At 36.7% G+C, this 13,340-nt stretch overlaps 1 protein-coding gene across 1 annotated transcript in view; it reads right to left on the bottom strand.

The window, feature by feature from the left end:
- The window catches only part of mapk8ip2 (mitogen-activated protein kinase 8 interacting protein 2), a 40,611-nt gene that overhangs the window by 12,127 nt on the left and 15,144 nt on the right, over nucleotides 1-13,340 (bottom strand). Inside the window, exon 2 of the mRNA XM_084408536.1 lies at nucleotides 13,042-13,147. Within this exon, the coding sequence (XP_084264662.1) occupies nucleotides 13,042-13,147 (106 nt within the window). The remainder of the gene's footprint in view (nucleotides 1-13,041; nucleotides 13,148-13,340) is intronic.

Genomic DNA, 13,340 nt, shown 5'->3' on the forward strand with positions numbered 1-13,340 from the left:
TCTCTATCCAAATCAATACCCCTGACCAGCAGCAGTCAAACACACTATGACCGATAACTACATTTAGGAGAGTGCTGTGTAGATGTAGTTTTAGCTGTACTGCATGAATTAGTCTATAAATGTTCTATGGAAACTCTATCGCTCTAATATTTCCAAGGACGAGGCCTCACCCCTGACCAGTACTGATTTTACATCCCTGCTTAGAGACGGAGTCAGCATTACACCAGCAAAAAGTGTTCTGCTGAGCCAGCCGAACTCACACAGAAGCCATGAATGAATGCAGTGCTCTCGACGCTGACCGCAAAGGCAGAGCGAGAGAGAGATGAAGAGAGAAAAAAATAAAAGGTACAGTGTTAGAAGGTGAAGGAAACACCATGAGAAAATAGAAGCTAAAGAAGAAAACACGCACAAAAGTACACACATCAGCTTTATACTGCAGTGGATGCAGAAAGGAGGAGGGACAGCGATGCCACTGATGTCTCAGACAAGTATCTCTATACTAATGCAGAGACATTAACTACAGCACAGCACTGCATAGTCGAGGGCTGTTGAATAATTCATAATACGACCTATTCATCAGTTCTCAGTCAGTCAGTCAGTCACTGTTGCCTGATTTAGAATAAAAAATAGAACATATGTCCAGTTAATAATATCTTATTTACAATATAAAACATAATATATATTATTTTTATATAAAAAAAAATAAAAATAAAAATTGTTTACTGCCACTGCCCAGGAAAAATAAAAAGTTAGTTCACTGAACATACCTTTTGTTACAACATATCCCAGTATTGGAAATCTACCATAAAATAGACTATTAAAGGGTAAATAATAGTCTTCAAACTTTAAATTTAAATATTGTAGAATAATTTATTAATTTTAGAAAAAGAAATTAAATTAAAATAGAAACACTACCTTTATTATGCAGTTAACTCTTGTCTGAAAACGATATAGCTTTTGAGACAACTTCCAAGTGACTAATATTATATTTAATATAACCTAATATATTGTTAACCCTAAAACTGCCAATGTGATCTGGGTGTAACAGTTTTTGTCGTCTTTTTTGGGGCGTAAGAATGATTTTTTCATCAAATCCTTTTATCATTTATCACAGCCTGGTCTGTCTTGAGTATGCTGGTCACATGATTTGTTTAAAATTTTTGGTGATTACTTAGTCAGCCTGACCTAAATCCAACATGGCTGCCAGTGGTGCAGGACATTCAGAATTTGAGATAAGTATTATATTAAACTTACTTTTCTTTTGAAAAAATAATACTAACACTGCTAACATTAATTATGAACATTGTCTTAAGGTGCTGACAAAGAACATTTATAAAAATGTTGTTCATGTTGTTATTTAGCACGTTTGGAAATATATGTTACACCTGAGTCACATTGCCACTTTTGGGTATAAAAAAGGGATTAACCCTATACTTTTGACTATCTTTGTATTCTGAGGTTGTTGTTTTTTTACAAATTATAAAATTTACAGGTTAAACTGATACAGCCTGTCTGTCTTGAGTATGCTTATATTTTATATTTAATCAAAATGAATTCTAAATGTTTATTTGTTTTTATTTCTGAGAATCTCTTGTTTATTTGTACCCTTGGAAAATGTTAGTGACAATGATTGACTAAGAACTGCTCAACTAAAAATGCAAGAAAAATGGACCAATGAAATTTTTTTTGCTGCAAATAAAAAACAACAACAATATTACAAACCTGTCATCCCCCTTTTTGAGAATATATGTAATATTGCACTATCCAAATTTAAATGGTTGTAATTCAAGAATGCTTTATGAGCTGTACCAAAAATAGCCACTGGGTGTTTTTTGTAACAAATTAATTTATTTTTAGTCTCAATACAGTCTCAGACCTTTCCGACGATATGTGTTTTGTCAAGATTAGAAAAGTTTTTTATTATAAAGTAGTTAAAATAAATTTTGTAATAAGAAACCTGACACCACCCACTAGGTAAGGAACTCGCTAAAATAATTTAAAGTACCATTTTTATGGTAACGCAAGGTCCGATTTCAAAACGGTTTTCACAGGCTGAATCTTGATATGTCAACATTATATGAGTTAAAGTATAGGATATAATTGTTTTAAACATGCAATGGCAGTTACAGTTATAGATTTGGTCCTTTTTTTATACCCTAAACAGGCAATATAATCTGGGAGTCACAACTCATAAAATCCAAAATACATAACATTTTTCATTTTTCTTTTGGATATGATTTACTTAAGTCCAGATGATATAAAAAATGACATGAAATTATTTGTTGCTTATCATTTTCTACTCTTGCCTGTTTAAGGGTTAATAGCCGAAATAAAGGTCATCGCAGTGTTAGCAGCAAACTGCCCACCTGTGCTGTTTTCTGCTCCACCCTATGAGCTGCTAACACAATTATAGTCTTTCATAGGGATTTCATACAGTACAGCTCATTTTATCAGACTGAAATGTGATGAAATGTTACCAGCTACATTAAATATCAACTGTATACATTGATGAGGTAGAAAGCGGATGTGTAACAAATGCACAAACAAATGTACGTAAAACACTGTGTATTCACACATATCCTGTTCTGCAAGAAAAACATCTCACCGTCTTGTCTTTGATCTCCTATTATGAGCAATTTGGACTGACACTAAGATGGCACATCTCATGCTGCTAAGCTAATCCCACACACACACACACACACACACACACACACACATACACACACGGAGTCATCAAACACCCTAACTGCAGATTTAACCCTTAAACATGCACTTGATTTCTACAGAGGTGGGAGACAATAGGAAATCAAAATTGACTGTATTTACTTAGTGTGAACAAATTATTAGTGCCAGTATATATTATTAGCATGCTCTTTCCATAATTATGACCGCCGCTAGCGTAGCTAGCGAAAGCGGTCATATAGGGATTGTCAAAGTTTTTTTTTTTTTTTTTTTTTGTCATCTACTGAATTTTTCGTCAACGATACCAGGGACACCGAAACACCGGGGAACATGAAATTTGGTGGGCATGTAGCCCCACTAGACTTTTACGGAAAAATTTCGTTTGGTCCCCGGGGGCCACTCCCCCCCCGCGCTGGGCCCCCCCAAACCCAAAAAATGCAGTTTTTCCTAAATAACTACCTGAACCGTGGCACCGAGGAAGAAGACATTTTTATGGTATGTTGGTCTTAAGGGCCCACATCAACCTAGCCCATAATCGACTGTCAAAGTTTTTTTTTTTTTTTTTTTTCGTCATCTACTGAATTTTTTCGTCAACGATACCAGGGACACCGAAACACCGGGGAACATGAAATTTGGTGGGCATGTAGCCCCACTAGATTTTTACGGAAAAATTTCGTTTGGTCCCCGGGGGCCACTCCCCCCCCCCAAACCCAAAAAATGCAGTTTTTCCAAAATAACTACCTGAACCGTGGCACCGAGGATGAAGAAATTTTTATGGTATGTTGCTCTTAAGGGCCCACATCAACCTAGCCCATAATCACTCATTTGTGATTTGCGCCCCTCCCATAAAAAATGAAAATGCAATATTATTCTGCTTTAATCGCCCCTATCTTCAGTTGAGATGTTCAGAACTGCACCATATTTCATGTGTATGATTAACTTGACATCCTCTGGGGGTATGCTAAGTTTCGTAGAATTTCATCCATGGGGGGGTATAAAATAAATTCATTTATATGCACATTTAGTGACTGTACACTCATCGGCCTGTAGATGGTGCTGTTGAGCGAAGGGTTGCTGGTTTAGGATGATACTGTCACACACACACATGCAGGAATACAAACAAACGCAAGCATGCACACACACTGACATCCACACGCACAGACACACACACACAAACACACACGCGCACACACATGTACGCACGCATACATACACGCACAGACACACACAGACACACACATACACAAACACACACACATACACACACACACAGACAGACATGCACATACTACTACTTTTTTTAGGTATCAGCCATATACCCGATTTACCAATACGCAATGTGTTATGCTTGGGCAGTATACTAATGAGGTGGGTGGGACATGTTTCATGCCATGTTAGATCACATTCTGAGAGTCTACGCTTTCAGAAAATATATAGTTTATATAGTTGAATCAGTTTTCTCTTCATGGTACAGACCAAAATGTATTATGTGTACACTTTCTTCACCTAAATCCATAAAATCCCATTAATTTCAATGGGACATTTACTTAAGTGTTCTACTAGGTACAGTGGGAATGAGTTTAATTTTGTTTGTTTTTTGTTTAAAAAGCTGTTTGTTGTTACCAATGTAGCATGAAAAAGACTTGCTTGAACACAATAAGTGTGTTTTTGAAACTCATTTTTATAATACATTATGTAGGGAAAACCACTGTTATGAATGTGACATTTTCACATTACGGATGTTAAGTGTCTAAACTAATGACTTTTGATATAAAACTTAAATAGTAATAGCAAATAATTACAAAACTCTAAATTATCCATGATCCACAGGAATACTCCAGACAGTCTTTTAAAATATACAACTTATATACATAAACACGCAATACAGCCAAATTGCTCCACGTCATTTATTTTTGTGGAAAGCCAGTGCAGGCCTGAGCGGCGGTCATATTTTGTACCGCCATGCGCGGTACATCTAGTTAAAATATATGAATCTCCAACTTATAACTTTTTGTTTTTTTTATAAATTTTACATAACAAAGGCCGCACAGCAGGAAACATTAGACAATAAAATTTAATATTTTTAGCATAATAATCACATTCATAATTTCATAATGTGTACTTTTAAAGTATTCACTTTTCACAATAAAATGTATGAATTGCTTTAATCAAAACTTTCTCCTACTCTTACAGCTTTTCTCGATTGCTTAAACACTATAACCAGGCTTTTGAACTAAAATTTCAAAACCATAATGCCATTTATCAAAAAGCATACCCATTTCCCTAAACTATAAACACTATTCCCTGTTTAGACACATGAGTCAGATTTGTTGAACTGTCACTGCAAAACTCTACACACAAATCCCTTCATTTCTCATTGCCTAGACCATGTTGTCATTTAGAAAGCACTAGCATTCAATATTGTTCACTCAAGTCAGCACAGCTTCAGCTCAGTTAGCACACAATTACCCAAGTGGAAACACTAAGAGTCAAAATTTAACACACATCAATCAGAACTTTCAATAGATATATAAAAGGGCCCAAATCAGTTTTGGAACAATGGATCCAGAAAGACATGAAGGAAGAGGGATAAGGAGGAGGAGGAGGAAGGGCAAGAAGACAAGCAGTCTCAGATGAAATTCAAGCCACTCTAGTTGCCCATGTCTTAGTCAATGGTGTGACTGTGAGGAAGGCTGGGCTACGAGTAAGGCCAAATTTGAGTCGCTTCACCGTCGCCTCGAGAACCTTCAAGGAGGTGTGGTGGCAAACAAAATTCTATCACTGAATAAGAGACAAACATTTCCAATAGTCTTTGATGAGGTGTATTTTCTTGCAAGAAAAGGTCAGCAGTCGTACAGTCACACAGAGTGGTTGCAGAGTGTGACAGTGAAGGAAGGGCATCCTTCTCCTTTATAGTCTTGACTCCCAGAATGTTATCTTTCTAGGCCAATGGTGGTATTTCAACCATATGTGGAACATTCTTAGACGTGTTCATCATATTGTCTCCTTGAGTGGAGGCCCTCCTGTCACGACCAACACTCTTTACCATTCCAATACAATTCCATATTATAATATGGTTTGTGTGTGCTCTTTTACTGTCATATGATGGTCACACACATCTTACTGTAAATAAATATTTTACAGTTTTTCTCGATTGTTTACACACATTTTCTGGTACTTGAGACACAATGACCACAACATGTAACTCATTCACCAACCCCCTGAACCAATTCTGCTAAACTACAAGCACAATTCCTGCTTTACACTCAAATTGTACTTCTAAAACACGCTTTTTTCAAAACACTACACACAATTCTCTGCTTTTGGCACAATTTTCATGCAGAAAATCTCTTGTTTTCACAAGGAACACATTGCCATTTAAATATGCACACTGACTCATCACATGGGCAAACACCCGTCACACAGTTTTACAATTAGCAATCAGAGCTTTAGCATAAAAGAGCAACAGGTGAGCTCTTCAATGGAAGCAATGGGTGCCAACATTGGATTTTTTGTTTTTACTGTAACTGTATACAGTCAATTCTTCTGTTGTTTTGTATGTAGACCACTGTATGTACAACTTTGTGTTGGTTGGGATGTACAATGTACATTGCTTTTGTGGGAAAAATAAAATATATTTGTTACCATGTATTTGTGTGTTCTGAGTATAAAAACAATATTCTCAAATATTTTACAACACACTTATGTATGTACTGTCTGTAGTAAGTGTAACACTGAACAAAAAAAAGGCCTAAGTCATTATGATGAATGGAGAAGAAGTGTTTTCCATTCATCATAGTGTTTTACATTGAGCACATCAGTGTTCAACTGGTTCTTATAAATGTCTATTCATATGATGGTTTGTGTGTGTCATTTGAAAACAAAATACCATTTTGAGAAGAAATAACATTGTTTTGAATGTAAAGTTTAATTTTGGAGGAGAATTGAGGGGTTTTGCCCATTGTGTGTGTCTTTTTTTATTTGTGTGTAGAGTTCTGAGAATATGAGGCATGCTTTCAGAAAATGTGTGTAAACAATCGAGAAAAACTGTACAAAATTTAGAGGAGAGAGTAAAAAAAAAAGATTTTAAAAAAAGTGTGTGTGTGTGTTGTACTGTGTAGTACATGAATAACTAAAAATGTGCCAATGTATCCACTGGTTGTGTCTTTTGTGTTCATCATGTGAAAAAGGTTTGTGATGGCGGGAACCACAAGCAACATAACTTACCAGTTTTAGAAATGTTGTTTTGAATTTATTGCACCAGTGTGTAAGACTATGTTGTAGTGTGTGTGATTTTGAGGGCTTGTGTGTCCTGTCTGAGGGCAAAGTTTGGTTTTTCAGCAAGAGTGAATGGTTTTGAGTGTAGAGCTTCATTTTGACCTGAAAATAGGATGTTTGGGGAATTGGGTGAGACATTATGGATTTGTGTTTACTGTTTTGAGAATACGAGGCATAGTTTCAAGAAATGTGTTTAAGCAATCGAGAAAACCTGTAAATCCTTTTTAGTTAACTCTGCATAGGAAGGAAGTAGTGCCCCACATCATTTTAAGCTAAAAGATTCATTAAGAAATGCCAAACTATATGAATTAAATGTGTTGTGAAATTTGCTGTTTTATGTTTTTTCCCCAATATTGCACATACTCAGCTAACATTCATCAACAACATACTGTAATATGTAAAACCCCAGAAACCCAAACCTGTTAAATGTATTCAGAGAGCCAGTGCTCTGTGTGACAGAATGAATAATCCATGAAGGAATCGAGAGCAAGGGTGAGAAAGCTGGAGCAAGAGTGAGAGTGTCTGGAAGGATGGAATTGAGTCTGATATACAGTATCTTTCCCTTGTAACTGCAGGACTTTAATCTGTTATCAGAGATGTAGAAGAACACCAGAAATCATATTTTTAGGGTCTTTAGAGGCTGTTTTAAGGTACTCACTGTGCTTTGAAATAATTACGTGGATATTGTGATCATTCACATCCTGCACATGAGCAATATCCAAAACTGACTGACCAGATCTAGCCATTTTAACAATATCCTCCTTGGTTGCAAAGGACGGCTCCTTCCATCTGGCCATTTTCACTAAAACCCACAAAATAATACATAAAAAAAATGCAATAAAATAGCTTAATATTTGATTAGTGATTTATTGACGGATTTATTAAATGGAACACCTTAACCCCTTGATCACTTGGAATTCGCTATGGAGCTGATTTATTATTTACAGCTTTATTTTCCCCCTTATGAATTGTTTCACGCAGCAGCTTGGGCTGTTGGAGAAAATATAAAAACACAAACGAAAGTGATAACAATACAATTAAGCTGTGTAAAAAACATTAAACTTAAAGCCACAATATGTAAGATTTTTTTAATAATATGTCCAAAAACCACTTATGTACTTACATTCTTCCAAATGTTTCCAACAATGTTTAAATCCAGAGAAATCTGCAAGTTCGGGAAAGTAGGTGGCGGCAACCGCCAAATGTTTTAATTAACGTAACTTTAATAAAAAAATAAAAAACGCAAGTAGCAACTGCAGCATTTAAGCATAATAAGGCTTGGTCCTCTCTTGCCCTTCACTGTCATCTATTTATTTTTTTGGCAGCATTTTTTCCCTTTTTGCCCACTATAGACTGCAGTCAGCTTGCTCTGTTTAGAGCAGAAGAAGCAAAACCTTGAGGACCACACGAGGGAATTTTTAGATCTAGGTTGCCTCACCCACTACCCAAATTACACCAGTCTCAGTGAGTGGTCCAAGCTCACGGGCACGCCTGCCCATGGATGGTCCTCGGGGAAACTTTGCAGCATTCATGGAGTGGGTTCTGGTGAATAATGGATCTCCATTCACCATCTGCCCCGCTGAGGAGGACATCACCAGAGCCTAGTCTACCACCTCCCACACCTCTCACAGACAAGACATCTCCTCCCTGGCTCCTCCCACTGTCATCATCTCCCTGGTTTCTCCCGCCATTATCTCCTCCTTCGTCCTACCCTTTGCAAGCCCCTCATCCGCCTCCAGAGACCTCACCCTCACTTCTTATTTGGACTGATTATTAGGGTATGGGTTGTTTGCTACTTAGTTCCCTTGGTTACTGATTACATTCACCTGTTGTTCAGAGTTACCTTGTTACCGTAGTCCTCAGTTTCCTGTTTATTGTTCTGTGTCGTTTTTACGTGGTTGTTATTTTCTCCCAGTGTTATCTCCTGTGAATTCCTGGATTATTATTTGGATTATTGGGTTTATTATCGAATTAAACACTGTTATTTGTTACATCCTTCTTCGTGCGATTTATGCTGCGTTCCAGGCAGGTTTTTGAGCACGTAAATCACGACTTCAAACCACGACTCACGACTTTGTAGCGTTCCAGGCCAGTCACGCCAAACTACCTGATCAATGCTGTCAAGTTCAGGTTTACGTCACCTTAACATTTCCATGCGGCAATACACTTTCACGACATACTTATTGTTTCAGACACATAACATTGTAATACATAATCGTGTGTGTATTATTATCATTATTATTATATTATTATTAATTTGACTGCAACGTTATATTGTCCTAAAGTGTATTCTCACCGTGTACCGCCTGCAGAAACACTGCATCCGTAGGGGCTGCCATTGTTGTTTTGTATGGTTTCGCGGGCTATGTGACGTCAGAGCTCGTAACTGGGAGTACATCGATCTAGTACGAGTTCACGGGTGGGAAGTCACGGGTTTGACTGCCGTTCCAGTGCACTTTCACGGGTATAAGGTTGGAAAAACACGGGTTGCAGGTTGCCTGGAACGCACCATTACTACAGCCAGAAACATGACAGACCTCAAAAACATTGTGGTCTATGGATCTGCTTGGAGTGTACATATTGGGTGCTTCTCATTTCTTATTTGTGCATCAACTTTTTCTTTTTCTTGCTTCCTTTCCTCGAGTCTCAGCTCCGCCCCCTTAGGATGCGAGGAAAAGATGCAAGAAAAGACAATTAGGACAGAGGAATCTGAGGAAAGCTTATTTGTACATTTGAATATCTTTGATCACTCAAGCATCACTTCAAAGCATCCCAAGCTGAGCTCATGTGTTAAAGTTTGGTTATTTAAGAAATTCATAATAAATGTTAAAATAGCAAGATGCCCTGTTTAAGTATTTGAGATGTATCTGTTATTTAAACTGCAAAGGTAAAACTTTACTTCAAATTATTGTGACATATGTAAAGGGGAAGTTTTTTCTTTGTAAAAGTTAAAGTTTTTTCAACGAGAAAGACTTCCTCATAGGATACACCAGCTTCCTCACACCTAGTTCCTCACCTAATTGTGGTGCAATTAGAGAATTTAGATGTTCTTCAAAATGGCTTTGAATGAAGCCCCGCCCCCCTTAGTTACTGTTGATAACCTGTCAAGCTTTCCAAGCAATTGCTAATAGTGACCAAAAAAGGCTGTGGTTTGACGTGGAAGGCTACATATGAAAAGTGCATTTTTTTTTTTTTTTGATTCATAAACAAACACTTATCACTGTTAATCTTTTTTGCATTTAAATATATATATATATATATATATATATCACATCTCAAACAATACTAATATTAAGTTATTTCAAACAATGGACATTTAATGCATATTCCCAAACCAACAGCCATCGTTCGTATATATAAACCTAGAAGGTTTCTTACGTAACCGCTCTTAGTGGCACATTGGAGGCACAGAGGATGTCTACTGTGATTTTTTAGTCTCTAGTTGCATAGACAAGGGACAGGCCCTTCAAACACAATGCAGTGTTGCTTTCACATAATCCTGCGGGACAGGCATTTGTGCATGTGTGTGTGTGTGTGTGTGTGTGTTGGATTAGAGCTGGCAACTGTGGTAAAAAAGAAAGACTGTAGCCTGATGCACTGCATAGACCAGGCATCTCCAAATAGCGAACCGAAGACTAAATAACTACAGCACCATTTTACTGTTTCTACAGTTTAAAGTGAGCAGCGTGTCAAAACAACAGAGTTATTCACACCACAAGCGCTCAGGGCCATTTATGGTTATGATCATTCGGCACCATATCATCCATTTTTTTCTAGAGCTAAACACGCTTCATTCACTCCTTTCCGCTCTATGTGCAGTGCTTATATCTCGTGCTAAAGACATAAAGCAATACGATACAAGAGCTACAGACAACGCGGTTATTTTCACAACAGTAGCAGAAACAGGGTGAGCAAAATAATAGTTATTTTTATGTCATACATACAGTATATGACTCCGACCGTTCAAACCATGTTTGTGGAAAAAACATGTGTTTTGTTTTTTTTACATTTAGCATTAGGCCTAATCAGCATGTTAAGAGCATTTAATAAACATGTTATAATTGGGAAAATGATTTGTTGATGGTAAAGAAAGACAATTAAAACCTTGACATTTCAAGTTAACTTTGTTTTATGCTCATAATGAGAGCATTTTGATTATTATGTACATTGTTTGTTTTTTAGAAGATACTTATTTTAAGCAAAATATAAAAATGGTCCAGACTTCAAGAGGAAAACCTAAATCCCCATACAGTATATTTTATCAGTCACATGGCATTCTGCCATGAATAGGTATCTAAATGTAAATCTAATAATAGCCTGATAAAATATCTGATCTTACCTTTTAATATTCATATCCAATTGGGCTCTTACCTTTTAATATTCATATCCAATTGGGCTCAACCGATAAAATATTATATATATTATTTATTTTTTAATTCTCAGACACCAATGCTTTGGCTCTGAGGACCCAATATCCTCATCTTTGATTACAATGGTGACTGTTTACAATATATAACTATTCCAAAAAAGGATTGTCCGGTCCTCAGCTGGGAAGGAAATATAGAAACCGGACCTCTTGGAACTTTAATTAAATATCCCTGGCATAGACTCTGCCGCTCACTTTTTAGATCAACCAGTCAATCAATAAAAGACCAGCCCATGGACCATCCAATCATCAGCCAGTTCCAACTAATCAATCTGCCTCCATACTGAACAATCTGAGGTCACTGCATGCTATATGATGCCCATAGACTGCAATTGTGTGGTTCAAATCATTTTGACACACCAAAGGCATGTGAAGTGTTATAATCGAAACTTTACATGCACGTTTGAACATTGAGAACACACAGGCAGAAGAAATTAGGAGCAGGGTAAGGAAGAGGAAATGGTTTTGTTGTAACAGGAATGAGGTGCAGAAAGCTGAGAAGAGAGGTCTGCATAGCAGCAAATTTCACTGGGTCACCACCAGCCCTTCTACTGCAGCCGTGGCACACCGCCACCGCAATAAAACATTTACAAGCCCTCAATTCAGCCAGCACACAAATACACACACATAGCATCAAATACAACTATGGGTATTAACACATAGGCAAAGGCAAAGGCAAAGCCTCTTCATTTGGGTGTTTTAGTCTATAGTGTAGATTCTAATGTTTCCGTTCCATTTGGATGTTAACATCCTGATTTTGAGTTAACGTAGCAAACAGGATACAGAATTATATTTAAATTCTAAGGGAATTTAAAAAATCATTAAGGAATTGAAATTCAAAGAAATTCATTTAACTGTAATTTTTTACTGAAAAAAGCAAAGTTTACCAAAACAGATTTTGAATGTTGGCTTTTAAAAAAAACTTTTAACAAGTGCTAAAGTTTGAAGGTTTTATGCGTATAGACAGAGAGATAGATAAACATATAAACATAAACATCAATCAAAATCAAATCAGCTTAGCACGAGGCAGCCATTAAATTCCACTTCACGTGAAAAATCAACATCGACACTCAGACTTACTGTCATGAGCATACGTGAATATTTATGCTTTCAAACATAGATCCTTTTAAAATGCAAATGAGCTCTTTGACATGCCAACTAGCGAGTGAAGTGATGACACTATTTCCAATGGTGTGATTAGCCACATCCATATATCTATATGTTCTAGCTGCTCTTGCTATGACCATAAAAAGCATGTTGAGCATGATAGAGCTGGATACTAAAAGTGATTCTTCAGGTTTCCTTTACTCATAGGGCAGGAAGCATCACACTTTACTGCAGAACACTAAACTCACTGCAGAAAACACAGCATACAGTGTACAAGTAAATCAGGTAAAGTGCTAATATAAGTCTTGCAGAATGCACAAAGGATCTCAGTTATTTATAAAGAGCTGTGGTTTAACACACAGCTGTGGATTATTGGGAATAGAATAGAATAGAATAGAATAGAATAGAATAGAATAGAATAGAATAGAATAGAATAGAATAGAATAGAATAGAATTGTATGTTTTCCAGAAATAGAATAGAAGAGATTATCTCCTAAAAGTAAAATCAAATAAAATCAAGTAAAGCATGCATTGTGAATGGTTCATACCTTTTCATATGGATCAGAGTCGTAGTTGAGGCCTATGCCACAATCATCTGTGATTTCAGACAAATCTTCATCATCAAACTCCTCCAGACTGATGTCATGAGCCGGCCTGCAGATAGAAACACAAAATAATGAATATGCCAGTTCTCTCACTATTCGAAAGGCTCATTAATTAAATCATGCATTTCTTGAAATCAACAGGTTTGTGTGCGGGTTAGGTTTAGGCATAGGAATTTAGAAAATATCACCTCTGTATAAAAAACTCATCTACAGTATGAGATGTGGTGGCTAATATAGGGAGA

Source organism: Rutilus rutilus, assembly GCF_951802725.1.
Source record: "Rutilus rutilus genome assembly, chromosome: 5".
In the NCBI taxonomy this organism is placed as follows: domain Eukaryota; kingdom Metazoa; phylum Chordata; class Actinopteri; order Cypriniformes; family Leuciscidae; genus Rutilus; species Rutilus rutilus.